Below are 27704 nucleotides of genomic sequence, written 5' to 3' on the forward strand. Positions count from 1 at the left end.
CTCTATCACGTGCTCTAGGACTGCATTTTTTGGATGGAAGTATTTCACACATTAACATGCTGTATGGGGATACTCATTCCACCCTCAAGAGAGCATTCTGCTCTTGGAATGTCCGGATGCCCCCAGAGACTCAAACCATCCTCCCGGTTAGTAGATTTAACACTTCTACTAGCAAAAAGGACGATCACAGCCCTCTGGAAGTACAGGGTGGCTCCCTCAATCCCACACTGGTAGTCAATGTTGCTAAAATGATCACAGGCAGAAAGCAAAACTCCACGTAGGAAGAAGAGCAGAGGCCTGCGGAAATATCCAATAGCGTTGGACTGAGACGACTTATGGCTGCTGCTGTCCGAGAATCCTAGAGATGATACCATGCCCCCTGTTGAGATTGCCCTACGCTTGACCCCTCCAGTAGTACATTTCCTCATGCAGACCGGACCACCCCATCCCCCTCTCCTCCAACAGGCCTGCCTCAATGCATAGCCTGGATGCTGGCAGCACCTCCATCCTTCCCTGGGTGCCCTTCTTTCTGCCTCTGCCACTTCTCTCTGGGGTTTCCCAGTATGTTCATTCAAAAGTTATTTTCTTTGTTAGTTAGGCATCCATCACTTTCTCACTTCTTCATTGCAATATATACATATTTGTCAATAGGCTCCCTAGCCCCCACACTGACTCCAGAATAAACACTTGAAGATTCCTGAGATAAGTGTAAACCAATGTGCTCCTTAAAACGTATATGGGAATTCTCAGATGTGTTTCACTGTGAAATTTCTATGTCACCAAAAATTCAATAAAATGTATTTGGAAAAAAAAAAGAACAATGTTCTTGTTGTATACGCCCCAAACAATAATAAATAATTAAATAAATATATATATATATATATATATATATATATATATATATATATATATTTCTTTTGCGGTTTCTCCCGAAGGGGAGAATAGTTCCTTGTGCACTCCCAAGCTTTACAATAACTTTCTTTTACACGTATTGGTTCGTGAATTCTTTAATTATCACAGCAAGCCAGCAACACCTTACGCGTTTCGGTCTCTACGGAGACCTTGCTCACAGGAAATCATCACCATGTTTTTTTGTGTTTAAATAAAGTATTAAAAAAAACAATTCATTTCATTGCATCACTTCCTGTTAAGTTCACAGGGATTTCTGGGTTACGTAGTTTTTCAGTCAATTATACAAAAATGTATTTTTATATCACTATCATGGGCCGAGATAGGGCATATATTTTTTGATTTCTTACGCGCCTAGTCTTTATCACTTTCCAATATAACATTTGGCAAACAAAATACATTTTCTATAACATCCAAAGAAATAATCAGCCCTCTAGTGGGCAGCGCGTTTATCAATCATGACATTCTCTGTGATGTTTCACAATCTATTACAATTTACCCTCCGGTGGGTATAATCCCTGTTCTCGCTATTATGCCCATAAAGCAACCCTGAGGTAAACCTCCTCAATTTATATCACATACACTAAATTTGTTGTATGAAATTATAACTGATATACCTGATGCACTAAAAGCTAGTACAAAAAATTTTTTTTTAACTGAAAATGATTAAAAGTTAGTTTCAGGGAAATATTGTTCGTGCATGCATATTTTTCATTTGTATATAGTTCCAGGCAGTTTACAGGTGGCAATGTAATTCTTCATCCTGATTTAACCCATACGGGCTCATTGTCCTGAAATTAATAATATGTTTTGATTCTCTTTGTCTCATCATTAGTTCACGATCTCCTCCTCTACAGTGTAGATCAATGCTCTCAATGCCATAGAATTTCAACTCTTTCCAATTGCTACAATGTTCCTTTTCCATGTGTTTTGCCACCGCGTTACTTCTGTCTTTGTTAGTTGTGGCTCTTACATGCTCAAGTATTCGTTCTTTCACTTTCTTCTTTGTACTGCCCACGTATTTTAGTGCGCAGGGGCATTCCAGCACGTAAATAACAAACTGTGTATTGCAGTTGATCAATTGTTGGATTTTCCATTTTTGGTTGTTTGCCATCACCAGCTCTTTAGTATGTTTTGCAATGCAACAGACTTTGCAATTAGTGCATTTATAAAATCCTTTTGATTTAGGCATTGTTTCCGGTTTTTGTTGATCAACAAAGTGACTGTGAATCAATCTATCCTTTAAGTTCGTAGCTCTTTTATACGTGATGGTTGGATGTCCTCCCACAATTTTTGCTGTATTAGGATCCATGTGTAGAATATGCCAGTTCTTTTGTAGAATCTTCATTATCGATTGGTTGGCTGTTGAATGAGTTGTTATGAATCTGATTGTATTGTCTTTTTCCAAATTAGTTGGCAATTTCTCTTTTAATAGCTCAGTTCGATTTACTGTAGAGGAGCGATTCACGGCTGATTTCACAATGCCCGGATTGTATTTGCGTGTTTCAAATCTCATCGAGGCTTGTCTTTTGTTTGTGTTCCAATCTTCTTCTCGAGAACAAATTCTTTTTATCCTCAATAATTCTCCATAAGGAATATTTTTGATTAGACTTTGTTGATGAAAACTTTGGGCGTGCAGTACCGCGTTTGTGGCTGTGCTTTTACGGTGCAGCGTGGTATGTATCTGATTGTTTTCAATGAATATTGCAGTGTCCAAGAATATCACTTTAGATTCACTCAGTTCATATGTGAATTTTAAGCCAAAATTGGAATTGTTCAATTTCTTGAAATACTGATCAAAATCTTCTCCTGAGCCATCCCATATTATTAGCAAGTCATCGATGTATCTTAGCCACGCTATGGTTTTGCACACAGATTCATCATGTTGCTTGCCATGATCTCAATGTGTCTAGAACAAAATGTGTTTATGTTTGGAAAGGAAGTGTACCGTCAAACGAAAGGAACTGCTATGGGTTTTTCCTTCAGCCCTTCGTACGCATGTCTCACAATGGGGCTATGGGAACAAACCTGGGCATGGAGTGAAGAAAACGATGAATCTGTGTGCAAAACCATAGCGTGGCTAAGATACATCGATGACTTGCTAATAATATGGGATGGCTCAGGAGAAGATTTTGATCAGTATTTCAAGAAATTGAACAATTCCAATTTTGGCTTAAAATTCACATATGAACTGAGTGAATCTAAAGTGATATTCTTGGACACTGCAATATTCATTGAAAACAATCAGATACATACCACGCTGCACCGTAAAAGCACAGCCACAAACGCGGTACTGCACGCCCCAAGTTTTCATCAACAAAGTCTAATCAAAAATATTCCTTATGGAGAATTATTGAGGATAAAAAGAATTTGTTCTCGAGAAGAAGATTGGAACACAAACAAAAGACAAGCCTCGATGAGATTTGAAACACGCAAATACAATCCGGGCATTGTGAAATCAGCCGTGAATCGCTCCTCTACAGTAAATCGAACTGAGCTATTAAAAGAGAAATTGCCAACTAATTTGGAAAAAGACAATACAATCAGATTCATAACAACTCATTCAACAGCCAACCAATCGATAATGAAGATTCTACAAAAGAACTGGCATATTCTACACATGGATCCTGATACAGCAAAAATTGTGGGAGGACATCCAACCATCACGTATAAAAGAGCTACGAACTTAAAGGATAGATTGATTCACAGTCACTTTGTTGATCAACAAAAACCGGAAACAATGCCTAAATCAAAAGGATTTTATAAATGCACTAATTGCAAAGTCTGTTGCATTGCAAAACATACTAAAGAGCTGGTGATGGCAAACAACCAAAAATGGAAAATCCAACAATTGATCAACTGCAATACACAGTTTGTTATTTACGTGCTGGAATGCCCCTGCGCACTAAAATACGTGGGCAGTACAAAGAAGAAAGTGAAAGAACGAATACTTGAGCATGTAAGAGCCACAACTAACAAAGACAGAAGTAACGCGGTGGCAAAACACATGGAAAAGGAACATTGTAGCAATTGGAAAGAGTTGAAATTCTATGGCATTGAGAGCATTGATCTACACTGTAGAGGAGGAGATCGTGAACTAATGATGAGACAAAGAGAATCAAAACATATTATTAATTTCAGGACAATGAGCCCGTATGGGTTAAATCAGGATGAAGAATTACATTGCCACCTGTAAACTGCCTGGAACTATATACAAATGAAAAATATGCATGCACGAACAATATTTCCCTGAAACTAACTTTTAATCATTTTCAGTTAAAAAAAAATTTTTGTACTAGCTTTTAGTGCATCAGGTATATCAGTTATAATTTCATACAACAAATTTAGTGTATGTGATATAAATTGAGGAGGTTTACCTCAGGGTTGCTTTATGGGCATAATAGCGAGAACAGGGATTATACCCACCGGAGGGTAAATTGTAATAGATTGTGAAACATCACAGAGAATGTCATGATTGATAAACGCGCTGCCCACTAGAGGGCTGATTATTTCTTTGGATGTTATAGAAAATGTATTTTGTTTGCCAAATGTTATATTGGAAAGTGATAAAGACTAGGCGCGTAAGAAATCAAAAAATATATGCCCTATCTCGGCCCATGATAGTGATATAAAAATACATTTTTGTATAATTGACTGAAAAACTACGTAACCCAGAAATCCCTGTGAACTTAACAGGAAGTGATGCAATGAAATGAATTGGTTTTTTTAATACTTTATTTAAACACAAAAAAACATGGTGATGATTTCCTGTGAGCAAGGTCTCCGTAGAGACCGAAACGCGTAAGGTGTTGCTGGCTTGCTGTGATAATTAAAGAATTCACGAACCAATACGTGTAAAAGAAAGTTATTGTAAAGCTTGGGAGTGCACAAGGAACTATTCTCCCCTTCGGGAGAAACCGCAAAAGAAATACGTACGCGGCTGGGTCCTGCCGCGCCTTGCGTGCACCGCTGAAGAGCACCCGGATGCTTGAACTTTGGACCACAGTCGGATTCATATATATATATATATATATATATATATATATATATATATATATATATATATATATATATTCTCACTGGAAAAAAACAGGTTACATGGATGTTTTAGTTAGGCTCAGATTTCCCTTCTACAAAACCAGTGAAATTCAGCAGTAATAGTTGCATGAGCTAACTGTAACTTATGCCCCCGCAATGCACTGCTTATGACCTCACATATTACATCACTCATGACCTGATCAGTGACATCATCAAGTGAGTGTGTTTTAAGAGTTTATGGGTATTAAACATATATAATCCCCTACTACAAAAGTTTCATTAGTATGCTAGGTGCACTACTACGGAGTGATACAACTTCTAACATATATTATGTGAGTAACTATGTAACTGTATCCTAGTGTTTATGGGTGCGTAAGTGGCTGTATGGGTGTATATCTGGATGTGTGAGTAGCTGTGTGGGTGAGTAAGTTGCTGTATAAGTGGCTGTATTGGTGAGTGAGTGGGTAGGTCAGTGGCTGTATGGGTGAGTGAGTGGTTGTCTGTGGTTGTATGAGTGAGTGACTCGGTGTGTAAGTGGCTGGATTGATGAGTGAGTGTCTGTGTGAATGGCTGTATAGGCGAGTGAATGGTTGTGTGAGTGGCTGTATGAGTGAGTAGGTGTGTGAGTGCCTCTGTGGAAGAGTGAGTGGGCATGTGAGTACTGGTATGGGTCTGTGAATGGGTATGTGAATGGCTGTGTGAGTGGGCATACGAGAGGTTTTATGGGGTGTGAGTGGTTCTGTGGATGATGTAATCAGTGATGTCATTTGAGATGTCATCAGTGCTGTCACTGACCATGTCGTGTGTTATTTAATATGTGAGGTCACAAGCAGTGCATTGCGGGGGCGTAAGTTATAGTTAGCTCAGCTAACTACAACTGCTGAATTTTGCTGGTTTTGTAAGAGGAAAATTTGAGCTTAACTATAATGTTCCTGTACCTTTTGGATTAATCAGTGAATTTCTAAGATTTTTTTTAACTGTTAGTCGCGTTTGCAGAGTGGTGGAGAAAGGGGGCGGCGCCTCCGACCAGCTCTCAGGAATCATGCTGTGAGGGACTTACTGTAGGTAACAGGAGGGCTTCTTGGCCCCCAAGGTCCCGCAGTATCCAAGTAGACTTCATCCCCCAACCAGTATTGCTCCAGGAGGAGCGTTTGCAGAGTGGTGGAGAAAGGGGACATGACCTCCAAAAACTCTCAGCAATCCCACAGTGCAGGACTTACTGGTGGTAACAGGAGGGGGAGTTGGCCCCAAAGGACCCTCTGAAGCCAATGGGACTTCATCCCCCAACCAGCAGTGTGCCAGGAGGTGCATTTGCATAGTGGTGGAGAAAGGGGCAGGGCCTCCAGCAACTTGCTGGTCATTTTTTTTTTTTTTAGTTCCATGGCCTGTCTTCCCTAGGCCAATTACGGCCCCGGAGACCCCATCCCCCGGGGCTAGGCCTTTTTTTAAATGGTAGAGTGGGCAGCGCGGTGGGCACCCCAGGACATAGCAGGAGCCGGCTCAGGGGGGGTGGTGGTCTCCAGGGCCATCTTTTGCGGCCCCCCTCCTCTTTTAGAATTTGCTCCAGGAAGTTGGTGGCCCCCAGGGCTACAGGGGTGTCCATGCGGCCCTACCACATTCAGTGTCACAAAAGCCCTGGGGAGGTGACGGTCCCCAGGGCTGGTTGGGGTCTGAGAGCCCTTCCCCCCCCCTGTTTTATAAGTAAATAAGCACCGGAAGGTGGTGGTCCCCTGGGCACGGGATGCTGTGCGGGTACCCAATGCATAATTTGAAACAAAAACCCTAGGGAGGCGAGTGCCCCTGAGGTTTCATTAAACCCTAGAAGGGGGCCCCATGCGCCGCCTTCTTTCTTTTTGCATATGCCCCTGGGATTTGGCCCATTCAGGGGCTTCCTTTTAAAAGATGAGTGGGAGACTGTGCTGTATTTTTTTTTAATGTTGTCGCAAATCCGTGGATCCACCCGTGAATCTGAGGCAAAATTGAAAAATCTCTTTTTAATGTTAAGCCGGGTCCCTGTGGGGTCCTCCCACCATACCTGGGGGGTCAGGGTATTCTTACCCTGCTCCCTTTTTATTTCTTTTTTTACTGTTTTTGTGTGAATCTGTTTCAAGCAGAGTCCCAAGATGGCTGCCAACATGTCTTGATTGAAGTGTTGGCAGCCATTCAAATTTCAGCAGGATCCAAGAGTCCAATGCAAGGACTCTTGCCCACAGATAACTATATTCTTTACATTTAAATATCACTAAAACTACTGAATGGATTTAAACAAAATCACAAAAAGCACACTTTTTGGCCCAACATCTAGCTTTCTGCTAAATTGGGTGTAAATATGTTCAGCGGTTCGGACTGTAGTAGTGTTCAAAATCCCTAAGAGAAAATGCTTTTTGGGACCCGACCCCCATATTTTCTCTGCCCCTGCTTGATGAATCACCCCAAAACTTTCAACACAGCAGCTGAACCGAAAAGTTTTGAAAATGTTGTGAAGATTCGTCAAGCAGCGCCAAAATTATTGGCAAAGCAAAAAACTCTTCCTATGAAAACATGGTCCTAACTGTAACTACCTACTGGCGACCGCCAGTAGGTAATAAATAAATAAATACATTTAAATATATATTTGACCGCCAGGAAAGCCTCTGCAACGGCAAGGCCAATAGGTCTGGTGTTGGGCTGCCAGACTTTCGGCTTTGTCAATGCTTGTTTTGTCGTGGTTTTTGTAAAAACTTTTTGTTGGAGGAGCTGTCTGGCATTTGGCCTTGCCATTGCTTGTTCTTTGTGTGCAATTCTTTCTGTTTTCTTGTGAAAAGCACTTTACCGCGGGTAGGTTTCTTGGTGTCTAGGAACAAATACTGGCAGGGGCAACAATTTTAGACTGAAGGCATGATTTAACCCGTTCAATGCTCATGACGAGCTGAGCTCGTCATGAGTTACGCCTCTCGTACGCTCATGACGAGCTCAGCTCGTCATGTAACGCGGGTTTTTAAAAACCGCCGCTTACAGCGGGAAAACCGGTAGCGCGCATGCGGTTAGGAATTTTGTGATAATTAAAAAATCTGCTGACTTTTGGATGAAGTTTTGACTATGGACTAGTTTCTGCTGGTGGAATTTCCTCGTCCATATGGATACTAGTGTGCAGGTAGCAGGTGTTCCATGGGGCCCTAGTGCCTATAGTCCTCAGTGCTGGTGTCTTTTCCAAAATCAGAAATGGTCTGTTGCCATATGAAGGGTCAACACTAGGGCACTTCTCAAAGCGAGAGCGAGAACCAAACAAGATCACCCTCCTTTCTGTTCCTTTATAAATAACAGGAACTCGAAATGATAGACAATTTGAGTGTAAATTCTTGGCATGGATATATGGCTTCCATTTGGCCTTCGGGAACAGAGGAGCAGTTCCAAAAATAGTGGAGGCTAAGCAGATATTGAAATTATAGTTACTGCCCCATGTGGAGCCACTGTAGTGGTCTCAAGTGTTCATACAGTTTCAAATGTCTAATCCTGACTGTCACATATTGCACTAGTTTACCAGATATGTGAGAGTGTAGTTTTAAAGTATCACTATATTCTAAGGATGATCCCACTTAAATGACGCAGAGACTGCGTTAATGTGGAACTCAATCGATAGGTCAACTTCAGACACCTTACCAGCTTGCCCTCATTTACTGAGTGTAACCTACAACCCATTCGATTTCTGAATCCTAAATGCTTTCCATAGATTTCACTATGGAATGGTCACTTGTACTGCAAGCTTCCATCACCTAATAATAAAATTGATTACTTCCATAGACTTCAGCCGGATAAATTGGCACAGACACCGGACCTTATCGTCCCAGGAGAGTCCGACGATTAACAGGTCAAACTGAAACCGAAGGTTTTAAAAGCGTTTTTTCTGAGAAGGACATGATCCAGTCTCCACCAGCTACAAACATGATGACCACACGTCTCACTGCCACTGACCACTGTGATCCTCCCTTCTTGCAAGTATCAATTTCAGCAAGAGTCATTTCATCCAGCAGGGATTGGAAAGAGTGCACCTGGGGATAGTTTGGATTACTTACGGTTTAACTCCCATCTGAAGTGGATCTCAGTCTCCTAGCAATGCATACACAGATGAAGCACACACAACCAAATAAGGGCATTCATCCCAGAGTATGAATGTTAAAACATAGAAAAGTGTGATATCTAATATTCCCGGTTATTCACAATTAGCAGTCTGCAGGTCAGCGAGAATACTGGTAGGGCTGCAGACTGGAAGCATCCTGAAAGATAACTAGGCACATCACTGGTCCTGCTAGTCCCCCTTCATTAAAGAGACTACCCTGATGAAGTCCTAAGGGATGAAACACGTTGGCTGGGAAGCATCCTGAAAGATAACTAGGCACATCACTGGTCCTGCTAGTCCCCCTTCATTGAAGAAACGACCCTGATGAAGTCCTAAGGTATGAAACACGTTGGCTGGGCTGCTTGTAAAAAGCTATTTATCTTGAACATAATTAAAAGTTGGATTCTGAACATATTCGGAAGACTCCTGAAAATTCACTCCTGGCCGATTATGCATATTTGATTGCTGTGTGGACTTTTACTTATTGGAAGTTTGGGCTTGAAATAGAGCATTACACACCAACAATAGGCCTGATCATCAAAGGTTACACCAAAATCTGCATATCCAACACTAGAGGGGTCACCTAAAATTCTTATAACTCCCTCACAGACTTATCTAAGTCGCTGTGTTGTGGTGTATCTTAATTAAAATACTATACCATCATAGACCCTCCCATGTACAAATGAAAAAGTGTGGAACAGAGAGAAAGCACCTCACGGTAACAACACCAAGGGGACCGCTGGCTGGTATTCGTCTGCAGGTCCACTTATCATCATCGGTTACTTCCTCTCTGAGAGGAAATAAAAGAAATGTGTGTGTGTGTTATAAACAAAATATAAACTCATGAAATCAAAACCAATATAGAGACCTAAATGTGAATGCACTATCTATGCATGCTATTGCAGTGCATGCCCTTTGGACCCCGTGAGAATGTAGACAAATAATCCTCACCTCTAAAAATTGGTAAAGCTAACTAGCTTGGGATAACTTTATTCAGTGCTGCTAGCTTTCTAAATTAAAAATGGTTCCCATCAAACCATGATCAATTATTAAGAGCCAACATGTTTCGTTGCCAAGTGAAAATTCGGCCAACTTCGTCAGGGCAACTGGGGTTCCAAATCAATACTTCATGGGAGGTTCACATCAAAACCATTTGGTTGCGTCTATACTGCATACCTGCAACCATCATGAGGGAGACCCGCTCGTCGATGGATCGCGTTCCCCCATGGTGACTGCCCACAGGTCCTATCACCGCTACCGGTCACGTTCGACACATCTGATTGATTTGGCCACCGGATGTGGAAAGCTAGCAGCACTGAATAAAGTTATCCCAAGCTAGTTAGCTTTACCAATTTTTAGAGGTGAGGATTATTTGTCTACATTCTCACGGGGTCCAAAGGGCATGCACTGCAATAGCATGCATAGATAGTGCATTCACATTTAGGTCTCTATATTGGTTTTGATTTCATCGGTTTGAGATTTTGTTTAGAACACACACACACACATTTCTTTTCTTTCCTCTCAGAGAGAAAGTAACCGATGAGGTTAAGTGGACCTGCTGACGAGTACCAGCCAGCGGGTCCCCTTTGTGTTGTTACCGTGAGGTGCTTTCTCTCTGTTCCACACTTTTTCATTTGTACATGGGTGGGTCTATGATGGTATAGTATTTTAATTAAGATACACCACAACACAGCGACTTAGATAAGTCTGTGAGGGAGTTATGAAAATTTTAGGTGACCCCTCTAGTGTTGGATACACAGATTTTGGTGTAACCTTTGATGATCAGCCCTATTGTTGGTGTGTAATGCATTGAGTGGGGGGCGGCCTGACCATTTTATCCCCCTTTAGCTCCTAGTGAGTGCTTGAAATAGAGCATACAAATATTTTTAGGACATAATTGATGCTCCTTTTCAAATAGTTTTGTTGCTACAAACGTGGTCAGAATACGTCCTTATTTGTTGAGCATCTTTGTGGAAGTTCTTTGACTTAAAGTGACACTGCATTGACATTGTCGTATGTTTTTGGAATGTGATGCTTTATATGGTTTGAAATAGTTCAATGTAGGTCATCGGGGGAAGGGGCGGGGGTAACTGAGTTTGGGAACTGGCTGCCCTTGACTGGCCTCACATAGCACTTCAGAAGCGTGTGCATTTTGTGATACCTCTCGATAAGTATTGTTTTGTTTACAGGTAAGTAGAGTGAGTCAACTACTTGCTGTTGGGGCCTGTCAGTAACCTGCAGGCCATAGCAATGAATCTATGTGGGGAAGAGTCAGACTTTCATAATTGATGCTCCTTTTCAAATAGTTTTGTTGCTACAAACGTGGCCAGAATACGTCCTTATTTGTTGAGCATCTTTGTGAAAGTTCTTTGACTTAAAGTGACACTGCAGACATTGTTGTATGTTTTTGGAATGTAATGCTTTATATGGTTTGAAATAGTTCAATGTAGGTCATCGGGGGAAGGGGCAGGAGTAACTGAGTTTGAGAAATGGCTGCCCTTGACTGGCCACACATAGGACCTCAGGAGCGTGTGCATTATATGATACCTCTCGATAAGTATTGTTTAGTTTACAGGTAAGTAGTGAGTTAACTGCTTACTGTTGAGGCCTGTCAGTAACCTGCAGGCCATAGCATTGAATCTATGTGGGGGAAGAGTCAGACTTTCATCCTTTGCAAAAGTGTGTTGTTGTGCTATAGTTAAAGCTATTATTTACTCTGCTGTAAAACGGAAATTCAGCAGCAGTTTGGGCTGGACTGTTCACGTTGGGCACAGGGTCAAGACTGATTTGCATATGGCTGGGTCCAAACTGGAATGGCATGGTGAGCAAAAAAACGATGGACTTAGGCCCAGATCTCTTTACCGGGATGAATGTATGACATTGTTTTGCATTCTGTCCATCAATTGTTCTTTTTGCATTTGTCACCCCAAGTGGGATGGGTATGCCCAGACGTGGGTCCTGTGCTCTCCATGCCACTGGAATCAAGCTATCCTGGCTGATGAGGGCTGAAAGCCCGAAACCGGTCCTAGGTGCTTGTTTTCAGTCCAGGGAGGACCTGGCCTGGCAGTTCGGGCTCGACTGTTCCCATTGGGCACAGGGTCAAAACTGATTTGTCTAGAGCTGGGTCCAAACTGGAATGGCATAATGAGCAAAAAATCGATGGATTTAGGCCCTGATCGCTGTACTGGGGTGAATGTATGACATTGTTCTGCATTCTGTCCATCAATTGTTCTTTTTGCAAAAGGTTATACCTATTACATAGCTCAAATATAAACTTCTTTGACTCCTCATACGCCATGATCAACAATTTAAAGATGTATTTTGTATCAGAAATTAAAATTAAATGTAACGTACACCTGCATTTAAGACAAAGTTGTTTCGGCTGTAAACAGCTCTTGGTGGGGTGTTTGTGTGCGTGCACAAAGTAAAAATAAACGTAAAAGTCATGAAGCCCAGGCTTCGGAAGCTGGCACTGTTAAAAGGTGCACCTTCTATGGATGCAGTATTTTTGTAGCACGTGTCTTGGAAGTGTTTGTATGGGAAGGAGTTACTATCCATACGATTTTGATGTAGCGTGCAGCAAAATTTATCTTCGTATTTATTTTGATGAGGTAGAAAACAAACTGTTCTTTTGCGTTGCATCTTTGCAGCGAGAAGCAAAATGTGACACTTGCGGTGTTTTCGCTGGAGGCGAGAACAAGCTGGATTGAGGGAGGCAAGTTTGGAGGGTGCAGTGCTGGCAACAGCCAACAGGCGGCAGTCTTCTCCGCGCACAGCTCCCTTGCTGCCGCCCTCCGCCCGCCGCCTCCTCTTCCTCCTCCTCTTCAGAGTGCAGAGCCTGTGACTGTCAGCAGCGGCTCTTCTACAATCTCCCAGCTGCATGTACAGTATGCACGGAGCCTGCCAGCCCTCTTCCTCCTCCTGGGGGGGCCCTGGCTCCACCTCGAGGGCACCTCCCCCTGCTCCATTTTGCGAGATGTCTCTGCTGGGCCCCTGCTGAACAGTAAGTATTTGGTGGGGGACGCCGGAGGGGAGGGTCAGGCTGGGAGGGGGGTCTGCAAAGTATCCGCTGTCAACATGATGCTCTGAGGGGGCCTGGCGTGGGCTTGCTTTTTCTAAGTACATATGAAGAGGGGGCGTGTGCGTTTTTCAAAACTAAATATTAGGCAGTGTGTATTGAGAGGGGTGTGTGCAGGGGGTCTACAAGGCATGCACTGCCACCATAATCTTTTCAGAAATGCGGGACAGCTGCAGTGGTGCTTTTCCTAAGGAAATGTAAAGGAGGGGAGGGTTTGTTTATCAACACGAAATAAAAGGCAGGGGTTAGAAACTGTGTTCTTTTATGTGTGTCAAAGTCAATTAAAAAACCTGCCTGCCCTCACATTTGAGATCAGTCTGTGGAAGCGGAGTTTTTTGTTATTTTAATTGTAAAAATGTCGGTGGGGGACCCCCAGGCGTTCTCTTGACATGCATTCGTGGATGTTGATTTTATAAGTATTGTTTCTGTTTGCTACGTGCGAAAATACACAGATTTTTGCCAGACTCCTACAGAGGTGCCTTTGGGACTATCCTTTTGGGTGGTGGAGAGAGCAGGGGGGGTTGCCTCTTAGTCTGCCCAGTACGGGGTCCCCGCTGGAAGTGAGGGGCTGGTGTGTAACAGGAAGATGATTTTTCTTCAGTCCTGGTATACGCAGATAACATATACATATATTTAGGCGCGGAGGGTTAGACATAAATAACACGTTTGTTGGCCGCCACTGCCCCCAACGTGCGCATTCAGTGGCCGTGCTGACTTGAACTCTACCCGGGCATCGTGCCACGCTCACTGCTGGTTTGTCGGGGGAAGAAGACGCCCACTGCCCCTGCTTGCAGGAGTGTGGTGCCTCGGCCGCGCGTGGAACCCCGAGCTGTTTTGCAGTCAGTTTTTTTCCGTCTAAAAAGCAGTGTTTGGCTCTGCGAAGTGGGCGTGACGCGGAGCTCAACAGGTCCTGAAGGCTGCGTGTTTTTAGAGGCGATCCGGCTGCCTCCAGGATCACCTCGCAGAGGGGACGTGGGGGTGGGATGCAGTCCCTTTCCCTGGATTTTCGGGAGCATTCCCTGCACCAGCCCCCATGTCTTCCGATCGCTATGTAAGTTGAAAACTTCTGTTGGAATATTTCCCTATTATGTAGATTTTTGATCATTGACATGACCCCTCATTGACAAATCCATTTAGCTCGTTTTCTCTCGAACACCCATTTGAAGTATTTCCTTCGCCTCCATTTTCGCTGCTTTTTTTTTAACCAAACTTATTCCTGCATATGACACTTTATTCCCATTATAAGTAGTTGTATTCATTTATGGACGTTGCAACGCCCATTTTCTTTTTTTAATTTTCATTTCTTCTGTGCTGTCGTTGATTTATTGTGGCCCGCCTTCTCTTTTCTTTCTTTTAATTCATGAACATTGAATATTTCTCAATTTTTTGGGACATATAAACTCTCAGAATACTGCGATTAAAGTTAGCATTTGCAGTGCAAGCCTTACATATGATACAGAATGTTGAAAGAGCACTGCATGCTGCACAGGAAAACATTTTGTTGGTTTGAAAATTATTTTAAAAAGTTATATTTTAGACGCGAGTGAAAACAGAATGTACAGTATTGAGATGGGAATACAATGTTGATACGGAGAGTGTTTTCTTACTTTATAAGTTGTTTAGGAAAGTTACACTGAGATCCCTGATATCAGCACAGCCCTAATGCGACCAGCGCCCCTTGAAGTGGGTATATCGTGTGTGTGTGTGTATACACACACCCACATAATAGCTAATATATATATATATATATATATATATATATATATATATATATATACACTATAACTCACGAGGTGAAGCCCTAAAAAATGATAATAAATATCATAATATACAATGCACATGTGCATGTATTTATGCCGTAGCATTCTTTTAAATATTTTTTTTAATAACATATATTTAATCAAAACCAGGAAGCAAGTGGATACATTTGTGCAGCAGTGCAAAATTATATTTAAGGTGCCTCATGACTATCAATAAAGTTGTTTCCCTGTGCAAAGAAATTGTAATAAGCAATGTGTGAAACAGTGCACAGTGTTTTCCTCACTTCGGTATGCTAGTTTTGTTGCACTGTGGTAATAAACTCCAATTTGACCTTTGCACTGTTGTAATAAATGTTTGAATGTGCATTTTTTAGGACACTTGCTCTAAGTAACGTATTATTAGACAACATTCATTTTCATCGCCATGGCTGTCTGTCTATCTATCTATCTCGAACATAAACTTAGCACAGTAACACATTAGGCAGTTGTAGTTATACATGCATATTCGTGCATTTGCTACTACAACGTGAAGGTCAAAGTGCATGTTATTTTCACTGTAGAATATAATTGATGAGGCAAAAACATTCCTCACAGCCTCATAGATTGCATGTCACAATAATTTTGCTCAGTGAAATAACTCTGTAATTCGCCACAGGACCTCTTCAATATGATTCTACCACACTGAAAGTATTTTGGGTGTAAATACACAATCAAGACAAAAACATTGTATACACAGATGCGTAGGGTGTCGTATGCTCTCTAGTACCATTGTGGAGAGCGGCAAGTGGCACGAGGGCCCGCACGAGGGCTGGTAATCAATATTAAACTCTGCACATCTGCATATATTGATATCATAAAGTAAAATGCACACTTAACTAGAAGGCTATCTTTGCCTTGAAAATAATAGATGTTTATTGTGACTCAACTCAGTGTACTGTGTATACAATATACACACGGACATGTTAACGAGTTAATGCATAGTAGGTACATCATTGCTTGTTGGGCAGCCTCAGCACGTCCATATAGCACACCGGTTTAGGTGTTAGTATCTTTTCGAACAGCAAACCAAAAGTTCTGCATCGTTATTCTCGTGAAAATCCACTAACTGTGTTTCCATGTGTAGGCCTCACAAGCAGTGCTGCCGCATAGAAAGGAGAGCAAATGTTGCTCACAACACAGTTAAAGCTACTATTTATTTTTATTAAACCGGTCAGTGAGGGATCTATGTATATACTTTTGAGAAACGTATGTACCCAGGGCATAGCTAGTGCAACAGAGCTTTATGTGAAGGTAAAAGACCAACAAACCCACGTTTTTGTTGTTTTCTTTTCCGAGAAATGTAAATGAAGGTACTTGAAGTGAATAGATTGCTTGATGTGAAATGCATGTGTAAAGTGTGAGCAATGGAGAAGTTTTGATTTTGCATTGAAAACGTGGCAACCAGAAACTAATAATGCCACTAGAACCCAAGGGAACAGACTTTAGTTTTGCCAACAAATACATTTCGTAGATTTTTCTGGGCAGCCAAGACTTAAAAATAAATGAAATAGTAGCATGTCTGGAAAAATGTCATAAAGCTTTTTCTGTTAATGCAGTGGGTCAGTGCTGTCCTTGCTATCACTGATGTACATTGTCAGACAATGACTGTTGCTAACCTGTGTTCTTGTTGATTTTGTTGCAGCCCACAATATCTAATGGACCCCAAAGACACCATAAATACCCCCAGCGGCACGCAGGCAACGAAGAGTGTGCAGTACGGAGGAAAAGCAGGAAACGTGATTGATATTTTTTCAGCTTACAGGGGTGGAGCCGTTGGCCAGGTTTCTCCAGCTCCAGCGACGACGTTGCCTGCTGCCCAGTCAGAGTCCAGATTGCAGCCCAGCGTGGGGGATCTGCCTGGCAGGTCTCTCAGTAATGTGCCCCAGCCAGACCTCTCTAAGGCAGTGTCCTTGTCCATGGGACTCTATATGGGAGAGCCTGACGCCAAAGTAATGGGCAACGACCTGGGCTTTCCCCAGCAGGGCCAGTTGGGGGCGCCAGCGGGTGACACAGACTTCAGGCTCCTCGAAGAGAGTATTGCCAGTCTCCAGGCCAAGTCCACACAGCCGGAGGAGACTCCAGGAACGCCAGGTCCCGCAGTGAAGCAGGAGCTCCCGGCCGTAGCAAAAAGTGGTCTTTCCCTGGAGGCTGCATTTGAAGTGACCCGAGGCCAGGCTGGCAGTGATAGCAACGGGGGCCATTTGAAACTCTTTTCGGATGACCAAACCACATTTGATATTCTGAAGGATTTTGAGCAAACACCAGAGTCCCCCAGTGTAGATGTGAGTAGGAGCCCGTGGGAGGTAGATCCACTCTTTGACGATGAAAGCAATGGTTTGCTATCCCCTCTGCGGGCAGATGACCCCTTCATGATGGCAGTGAGTGCCAGCGAAGACTGCAAGCCACTCATCATGCTCGACTTCAAACCTCCGCAGAATGAACAGAGAGAGCAGGTGCGCCTGCCCAGCTTGAGCATGCAGATGCCCCTGGTGAAGACAGAAAAAGAAGACTACATAGAACTCATCACACCTGGCGTGGTGAAACAGGAGAAAAATGAACCTACGTACTGTGGAGCACACTTTTCGGGGTCCCACATGCATTCGTCTGGCATCTCTGTCCATGGGGTCAGCACTTCCGGAGGGCAGATTTATCACTATGGTCTGAATACTTCACCTATCTCTCAACAGCAGGATCAGAAGCCAATTTTTAATCTTGTTCCATCGCTTCCAAGCATTTCAGATGCATGGAAGAGGTGCAACTCATCCGGGGCCGACAGTCTGACTTCCCTTGGGAGTATAAGCTATACCGGCAGACCCTCTTTTTCCAATGGCTACTCAAGGTAAAAGTTTATCTTTTTTATGGTTGAATATGAAAGAAAAAACTACAAAGTGGGCCTAAAATTTAAGTTTTGTTCTCTTTACTGCCATGCATTCATGTGCTGTAGTGCTGGCCACCAAGTAGTTCACAAACATTTAAAATATGAGGGGGCACACACTTCATGACTTCAAATAAATTGTTCTAGGGTTACCACTTCAGTTGTGTTTTTTCTAAAAAAAATTACAAAATCGAGACCATCTGAGACAGATAAAGAAAGCCTTGAAAAAGTACTGTAACATGCAAAACATACAGAGATTTTTGAATTAAAACATGCCTAGAATCAAGAGCCACACTGAAATGATTACTTCTACAACAACTTATGTGAATTCATTAAGCGAGTTTCCACTAATGTGTTGATGGAAAGTTATTGGAGGTTTGCTACAGTGATATGTCGAAATGTAATGTTCTGCAATTTAAGTACAACTGACAACACTGATGATTCACTTGTATTCCACACTCTTGAATATGATAGCCAATGGCGTTGCAGTGCACTCAAAAGTTACATGCCTTGTGCCAAATAGACAATTTGAATGACTGAAGAAGATGTTGTCTTTGGTGTTGGTCCTCACAAATTACTCACAAGATTAAAGCTTTGCATATGCCCTCATAAATTACCTACCAGTATTATGGAAATTTCCATAAACCAGGCTCCTAATGAAGAACACAGCAACAATGTAGCGTTAAATGCAGCTTTCCTGAATTGAATTGGCAAGCGTTATCCAAATATAGTGCTGTCCAGAAAGGAGGCTCTAGCACTTTGTTACGCATCAGCGTTTTCCATGTTAATATCTACGGGTGGCATTTTAGAGGCGAGACTAGTTATAGAGTGGCTCCTCATCTGTACGTTGAGCAACAGAGATTATATACTGTCTGCCAAGTGACCTCCTATGGGAGATAGGTATGGCGGCAGAGTAGTGCCCTGGCACTGAACTTGACTCTCAGCTGTACAAATCCAAGTGCATTTATGGGATCAGTATCTTTATGGAGCTGGTTTAAGTGGGTGAAGCTTTCAACAGAGTAAATAAGCAGCTGCACCCCAACACACAATTTTTTTCAAAGTGTCGTAGACTTAAACTTGCAATTGTAAGTGGTGTGGGAGGCTATTTGTCAAAAAGGTTTGGCCAGGCAAGCTAGATCTGATGTGAAAATGTGTACATTTTCAGGTGAATTGAACGTGAGTCTGCAGAAGAATATCGAAGAGCCATCCGTTTTGATGGATTGGTGTTTTCTGTTTTTGTTGTTCTTTTCTAAAGATCAGACACTTGTAATGAAAGCTAATGCCTTTTCCTCGTGTAACACAACGTGGGTTGTGACTTATTTATTTTGCTATGGAGTGGAATCTGACCAGTGGACATCATTCTGTCCCCCTTATTGTAGTTGTCCCCCCAGCAGCTCATTCCCTATTCTGAGAGGCGCAAATGTTAGTATATGCTGAATCATGCTTGATAGCAAAGGTCTGTTAGTTGTGCCTGCTGTTGGACAGAAATAGATTTGTCATGAAAGTCCAGAGATCTCAACATATCTGGTATAAAGTGCTTAGCGGTTTTTAGCCAGCATTACTTTGCGTTCTGCTACTTGTTGTTTTACTTCTCTCCTTGAAAGTGCAGACCTACTGTACAAAGGGATGCAAGTTAAAAACTCAACAGGTGGCTGAAGAGCTCATCTTTGAAAAAGAAAATTTTAATTCTAAACAATTTCAATGTAACATGTCTGATGGGTAGTTTGGAACAAAGTTACATGGCCGATGAAAGCACCACTTGTTCTATTTCTAAGGATCTAGTCAGGTGCCACTGTGACCCCAGACTTAAGTGGACAGTTGTGATAGGTTTACAGTTTGCAGTTTAAAAACACGATTACCACACCAACCCTCAAAAATATTCTAGGACCTCTTTATATATTCCTTTTCTTAATGTTAGAGGAGGTGATCCTGCTTACCATGTGATTCTTATGTCTTTATAGGCAGATACATCAAACACACCGCTTTTAAACTAGAGCACCTGCCTTTTAAAACACTTTTTAGCTGCTGTTAAATATCTGCGACTGCAGTGTGCTGAAACAAAGGCACATGGGAACAAACAGCAATCGATGGCAAGATGTTAAAGCTACACAAGAGAGGTAGTCAGATTGATTTAGTCTAAGGGCTTGCAAAGAAGTTTACATGCAGCCCATGTCATTTAGCTAATCTGTCCACCTAGCTCTGCTAGGTCTGGCCACAGATAGCTTTAGTTGTTATGAACACTTCTTGTCATTATTTTTTCAAGAAAGTACAAATACGAAATACAGAAAGGGCGTTGCGTCAGCTCCCTACAGACATTTACGTTTTTGTTATGAATTGCCATTGCTTAGATGGGCTGTCAATCAAAGCCATTACATTTTGTTAATCATTACATTGTCACATTTGTGTTCCCATAAGGGTTTGTCTGTGAAATGGGCTGCTTATTAGACTAGAGCCTGTGTGTGCTCTTTGATATATTTGCTTTGCTGACACAATAACATTTTAATTGTTGGCCTATGGATTTTTATTTAGGAAATGTATCTTGTTTGGAAGCCTTAGTCTGTTTAAGACACAGTGATATTGACTAATTGCCCTCGTGCTTTTATAGTTTTATGGCACTGTCATGATAACATTGTTAGATTAAAAGCTGCTCGTAAAAAAGTTGTGTGCGCACCTAGCCTTTATTTAGATGCCACAAAAATGCTGACTATTTTTTAAAAGTATCTACCGTGCAATATTTGGCTATGTTTGTCTTTTAAGTTCAATACCACACCACAACCTATGTCCTATGTTTCATTTTCATGAACTCTTTTTTGAGTGTACAAATTAACTCTTCTAAAGCAGTCTGTTCAGCAAAGGAACCCTACTCGTTGCACCAATATTGTTGTAGCCTAGGTTATTGCTTCATCATAAAGTTTTCTTTCGAGGACCGTTGTGGACAACTCACACAAAATTGGTTAACTATTAAACATTTCCCAATACAAAATGGCAGACCTATCAGCTTTGCCAGTTCGTGTGTTTTTGGCTCGTTTCCTGTTGTTGCCCACGGAAAGGAGGTATAGACCGTACTAAAGAAACAGCAAGGAGAAAATGTATTCGGTGGGTTCAGAATGACATGCTTATCTACACTTTAAGTGGGACCAGGAACACTGCCTGCAGGAAAAAATATCATATGAAACTTATTTCTGTATATAATAGGGTTTCAAGTTGTACGAAATACGTTGTGAAATATTAGCAGAAGTATTCCTTGTGAACACATGGAGTGAAAAAACAATAGTAGCACGTTGTCTGTGCGCCTCTGCATGGATTGGTAAAACATTGGAATAGCTACGCTTTGGTTCTAACTCTCTTGAAAGACCCTTGCTTCGTATTTTTTTCCACAATGAGGTTTCACGCTCGCTGCTTGCTCAAGGGTTACTCTGACTGCATGCACGAGGCTTTACACGGACTGCAAGCATGCATTTATTGAAGTTCTCACAGACGTGGCCTTCTCAACTCACCATGGGCCTTTTAACTCAGCACAAATCTCCAGTTCTAAAAATAGCCTCCTCTGAGGTCATGTGTTCGAGCTGGGATGCTTCGAGCTGATGCAAGGCTGCCCCGCCGTTGTGCAGCAATGGGCGGCAGTGACCGTGAGTTTTAGACATGAATGAAACTGTTTCTCGGAAGACGAATATAATTTCTTACATAAGAAAACGTTGGTCGGACATTTCCAAGAATCTTACGTTATTTAATAGAAGCGTTTTGCTTGTCATGCGCCTTTAGCATTGCAGTTGGGTCTTATGTTGGCTGGTGGAATTGGTGAGGTTGTGGATGCAATGAACAGCAGGGCACGACTTTTTCCACGTCCCACGCGTATAGAAAATGTGGTCTGTCCAAGCCCGTTCCTGTATGTTTTTTGGAGTCTGTTTTACTTTTTTAGTTCAAAAGATATTTATTAGGATAAAAGAATACAATTGGCATACAAAATATAAGAACAATAGAAATAATAAGATTGTACAAAATGTATCAGTTGGATTGGAAAGTATGGAAGGAATAAGGAAAAAGCATTCAAATATTACCTAAACAATGAAAACATCTGTATCATATATCACAATAAAATGGAGAGAAAAAAATTAAAAAGTTCATAAAACCTTATAACGTGAGAAATAGAAACAGATCTATATAGTAACAAAAAGGAAGTCGTGGAGGTTTAGCTACTTCTTGTTGCAGAGATGTAGAAAGGGAGAGGCGTCTAGCACTGGTATCAATGAAAAGTATGACCGGCTCCCATAAATCTAAACGGTTGGGTGCTAAATGTTGCGGATATACAAATGTAGTGTCCAACCTGTGATTATAACAGACAGCATACCACCATGCTTGATATGAAAGTTTGGTAAAATCTTTCCAATTCTTGGTTATTTGTTTTAAAGCTACTGTAATAGTAAATCAATTATCCTTATATTCATATGAGCATGTTCCCAAATAGGAGATAAGCTACCCAAAAAGATATGCAAATTAGAGAAGGAGTGATTTAGATTGAAAAATAGAATTGAGTTGCGACCACACCCTTTCCCAGAAATCTCGAACAAACTTGCATGCACAGAGCATATGGAACAATTCGGCATGTGATGACGAGCAAGACCAGCAAGCTTGTGCAGTGTCAGTACAATATGTATTAAGGGTAGAGGGAGTAAGTAAGAGTCTGTTATATATAAAAAAGAGTGTCTGTCCCGTGTTTGCAGCTCTAGACGACTTCCTAAGCTTTAGCCACATTTTGTCCCAAAAATCCACAGTCCAAGAAACATCCAAATCTTTTTCCCAGGACAATTCAATCTTAGTTTTGTCTCTTGGAGTAGGTGAGGAATGTAGGAATTTATAAATAGAAGCTTTGGAGTCAGGAAGTAACAAAGAGAGTAAACTATCTACATGAGTAGGTGTAGGATATGTTGTAGAATGGAAAGTTGTGTATTGTAAGTAAGCAGAGTGAATAGCACGCGTTAAGAGAGAATATTTAGAGGGAAAAAAGGAAGGGAGGTTAAAAACATCGCTTGCTTGTGCACAGGATATCATTAAATTCTGATGATATAATTGATGAACCCATAATAATCCCCGATGTCTCCAAGATTTTCAATAGAAAGGTTTATTATTTATTAAGATATGTTTATTGTGCCATATAGGAAAGTCAAAAAAAGATGTGAGAGAAGGGGTAGGAATAATTTTGGAAGTATATTTAAGAATAGGATTGGAAACAACTTGTGGTTTGAGCGTAATGGACAAATATTCTTGAAAGGAGAAAGGGGACATAAAAGATCGTTCTAGCATTGTCCAAAGAGGGCAGCTTGCAGAAGGATCGGAGAACCAGCGTGAAGATTGGCTAATATAAAGAGTCTGTTTTACTTGATGCTGAAGTTTACACGATTGTTTATTCCTCAATTACATTGTGTCCCAGAGATCTGGCCAGTCTAAAACACTGCAGTGCATATTTACCCTTACCTTTGGTTTAAGTGTCAATCGCGCAAGCTTGGTTTACATTCATTATGGGAAGACGTATGTGTGTTGGTGAGGGGAGTGGATGGTGGGGTTCAAAAAGCTACATGCATATATTCTCCATACCACTTTTGGTACATGTCCCTGCGTTATATCTGCCAAATATTCTATTGTTACTTGGGACTTCTGGAGAAGGTCCTGACCTTTTAGCCAACGCTGGCATTCTGGGTGATTGGGCTTGGCATGCCAATTGGTTTGTGCCTAAGCCAAAGCAATCAGAGTTCCTGAAAGTGTCAAACATGGTGTGTGGTCCACTGAGGGGATAAAAAGGAAAACAAAGATACAATGTGTTTTTGACAGAAGGAACTTTAACATAGCTATAGGGACAAAATATCCACAAACGAGCAATTTACAGGGTAAAAAGTGACACTTTGATACTAAAAGCAAGATTTAAAAAAAATGGGAACATTTTGGATCAGAAAAAGTCGTGTTTTATTCACATATTATAACTCTAAGTCCTAGTGGATTTTGAGAGAGACCAGGAAAATGAACACTTTTTGTTATTTACTAGACCTAGAAAATAGTATTTTGTTTTACTAGGATATGCAGAAGGTATGACTAGGGACATATACAGTGACAACTCAGCCATAGTCTATTACTAGAGCATGTGGGAGGTGAGTCTTGGGGCAAACAGCATGTTAACATCAACATGGAAAGTCACATAAGCATGTGGTAGGTAAGTCTTGAGGCAGACAAGGTGCTTGCGCATCCATCAGGTATTACCGGTATGTGTGAAAGTATATCCTGGGGGTACATAACATGCTAATGCATCAGTTATAATACCAAGGTGTGCGGGAGGTAAGTTGGGGTATACAAGATGTTATCATAATCATGATGTGTCGCCTTGGTATGTGAGAGGTATGTCTTGAGGCAGAGAACATTCTCCCACATCCATGAGGTGCTACCAGGTCACATGGTAAGGATGTCCTGGGGCTGACAACTTGCTAACATAGCTAAGGCATAATACTGAGGCATGTGGGAGGTAAGTCTTGGGGCAAACAGCATGTTAACATAATCATGAGAAAAAAAGGGAGATGGCAGCAAGGGATAATTAACGCCGCACTACCTGACTGTACACTATATTTGAAAACAAAAGTTCACTATTGCCCACCTCCTTGGTCCACTGCCAATGAACCCCAGCACTATAATGCAAAAAGAGAGCACAGAGAGGCAACACAAATGTAAAAAAGCACAAATGCTAAGCAAAAAAGATCTATCGGGACTCTTCAATGACCATTGTCAAATCTTTAATAGTTGCTTGAATCACAAAAGCGTAATGCAGTGCAGATGGAGCCAACGCGTTTCACCCTGAATAGGGCTTCCTCAGGGCAGTAATAAACTGTACTGTACTCTGTAATGTACGTAGATGCGTCCTCTCAATTCAAAGTGCACCATGAGCACATGTCTCTCGATCCTGCCGCCGAAATAAAAGCGGAATCGAGAGACACCGCGTCCTTCTAAATGTGCTCACGGTGGACTTTGAATTAAGATGACAAACTTATAGATGTTCTACCTATCACAGTGAACACTCTATCGCGTTTTTGGATTTGATGAACAGGAAATGAATTTGATTTTCACAATCTGGGAATTACCATAATCAATTTGAGTTATCACGGACTTCTCAACCATCTACGTACATTTCAGAGTACATTACAGAGTACATTACAGTTTATTACTGGCCTGAAGAAGGCCTATTCAGGGTGAAACACGGCTGCATCTGCACTGCATTACGCTTTTGTGATTCAAGCAACTATTACAAGATTTGACAATCGTCATTGAAGAGTCCGGATAGATCTTTTTTTGCTCAGCATTTGTGCTTTTTTATTACATTTGTGTTGCCTCTCTGTGCGCTCTTGTAACATAATCATGACATGTTACATAAATATGTGAAATGTACGTCTTCGGGCAGACAACGTGCTTGTGCATCCATGAGGCATTACCAGGTCGTGTGACGGTATATCCTGCGGCAGACAACATTCTAACACATCCAAGGCAAATACGGAGGCATGTGGGAGGTGTGTCTTGGGGTTAACAAGAGGTTTTCATAATCATGGTGTGTCACCCAAGTATGTAGCAGGTATGTCTTGGGACACACATCATGGTGATAACTGGTATGTTTAGTGACATGTGTACCTCTAGATGCCTAGTGCATAGAGATGCAGGTGCCAAGCCCAGTGCACTGCTGTGCTCCTGAGGCTGCTGTGCTGCTGCACGTCAGTGCCGAATTCTCTCTTCTCTCCCACCTATGTGCGGTGTAGGAAGGTGAACATTTTATCCCCTCCACTGAAAGATCCCTCCGCAGGGAAGTACAGATATTTCCTATGTAGTGTCAACGGGGAAATCTGTTTTCCCATTGAAATACAAAACGAGGCGAGCTGCGCCGTGTTCTCATGTGACGGCTGGTGATTTGCCTCCCTTGTTTGCTCTGTGATTAAGGGTTAGCTTGCTTGCATTGGATGCTGGGGCCTGATTATGTTCAAATGAAATGTTTAGAGGGAATTTCAGCTTCATGCATTACATTCGTAGATTCCGTTTTTGAGTGAACATCTGTTTGTGTTATGCAATACTGTAAATCACTCGCACTGCTGCACGGACCAGTTGGACCAGTTGCTGCTTCTTTCTGTATTTCATGTGCAAGGGCAGGCTTTGAAGGAAGGCTTTCGTTATAACTCTTTCGTGTGCATGAAGGCCTCCACCAGCCACCATGCTAATTATAACATTAAATGATTTAATAATCTACCTTATAAGTTGGCACTGTTGTTTTTGAAGTGGATATTTCCTTCTCCTTTTAAAACTAGGTAGTTATTAGGAGAAACAGGAAGGTTTTGGCAAATATAGGGTGCTAACTAAATGTTTTAGTCACAAAAGCAGCTTTGGAAACTGGGCATGGACTCGTTGACCTGACAGTTAAAAGAAACCACAATAATTAAATGCAAGGACCCCAAAACGAAATTGATCAAATGCCACGATTAATAAAAGTAATCATGTAAAATACAGGGAAGAACTTTAAGGCAAAACAAAATTTCCAACCATAAAAAACCGAACATAACAATAATTAAGTAAAAAAGAGGTAACGGTTGAAATTAGTGATACAATATGGGATGGAAGCCGAATTAAGGTTAAAGATGGGTGTAGGGAAAGATTGTGGAGGACTCGGTTGAACTTCAATTGAGCCCTCCAAACTTTCCATTATCTATTTTTTTGAATTGAGGTTCACTTTTTAAAAATAATTTGCACTAATTTAAAGCCATGTGTACTGTTTCTTAGTGCCAGTTGGAATCTTGTTTTCCTGAGATGTACATTAAACCTGGAAAGGGTTTCTATCTCTGGTCACAGTACATTTGCCTATTTAGAAGCACTTATAGGTTTCTATTAAAACTGTATCCTATGCTTAATGTATGTTAAATGTTATTTTGTATTGTAAATCTCGGACTCCCATGTTTAAGGAGTGGCATTTTTTAAAATGCGTGTTCGATTACGATGTTAGGGCTAACGTTGGGGTTTACGTTGGTGTGAGTTTAATATTATGGTTAAGGTAAAGGAAAGTTCTATTTGGAAGGAATAGGTTTAGGAATAGGTTCATGTTAAGGATAAAGGTCAGGGTTATGTTCAATGCTATATTTTCGACATTATGGCATTATTGATTGTTTAACCAAATGCTACATGGAGAATTTAAGGCTCCTGTTTCTTTAGTAGTTATTGTGTTTTTTTATTAGGGTGTTATACATGTTCATATAGAGCTGTCATGGATGCCAGTCTTCCTCCCCTAAAAATAATGCATGGTTGATGGTTTTGGCAATGAAACTAACAATGGCCTTTATTGCATGGCCATTTTTAGTCAGAATTCATGATCAGGGCTCCTGCTAGTTGTGGGAATTTATCCGTGCTCTTTCAAGTGGCTGCATCCTTGAGCCAGCCTGGGATTGAAGGGGGCCTTAAACCTGTCTTTTCTAATTTGTACTTTTCTCTATTTACTTATCGGTTTGCCCTTTTTACCAGCCTAGTTGTACGTGGCTATTACACCGTACATATAGTAATTGAAATGTGCTTTGTTAATCAATTAGTTGGCTATTGTACATCATAAAGCAGAGGTAAAATGAGAAACCGGACATAACATTGCCTGTAATCTGGATGATAATCTATACCCCCACTAGGATCTCTCCTACACATATCACAGTGGGATCTCTCCTACACATATCACAGTGGGATGTCTCTCCTACACGTATCACAGAGGGATATCTCTCCTACACCTATCATTGAGGGATGTCTCTCCTACACATATCACAGTGGGATCTCTCCTACACATATCACAGTGGGATGTCTCTCCTACACGTATCACAGAGGGATGTCTCTCCTACACGTTTCACTGAGGGATGTCTCCTA

General features: G+C 41.5%; 1 protein-coding gene across 2 annotated transcripts in view; it reads left to right on the plus strand.

The window, feature by feature from the left end:
• Positions 1 to 27704, plus strand: part of NR3C1 (nuclear receptor subfamily 3 group C member 1) — a 597661-nt gene that overhangs the window by 96848 nt on the left and 473109 nt on the right. The window contains exons 1-2 of one of the 2 annotated variants that reach the window (XM_078653059.1): positions 12883 to 13046; positions 16563 to 17759. In XM_078653059.1, the coding sequence (XP_078509185.1) occupies positions 16576 to 17759 (1184 nt within the window). In that variant the 5' untranslated portion in view covers positions 12883 to 13046; positions 16563 to 16575. Of the gene's footprint in view, positions 1 to 12882; positions 13047 to 16562; positions 17760 to 27704 lie in introns of those variants that run through there. The other variant, XM_078653058.1, reaches the window with a different exon arrangement.

Source organism: Lissotriton helveticus, chromosome 7 (assembly GCF_964261635.1).
Source record: "Lissotriton helveticus chromosome 7, aLisHel1.1, whole genome shotgun sequence".
NCBI classification, from domain to species: Eukaryota; Metazoa; Chordata; class Amphibia; order Caudata; family Salamandridae; genus Lissotriton; species Lissotriton helveticus.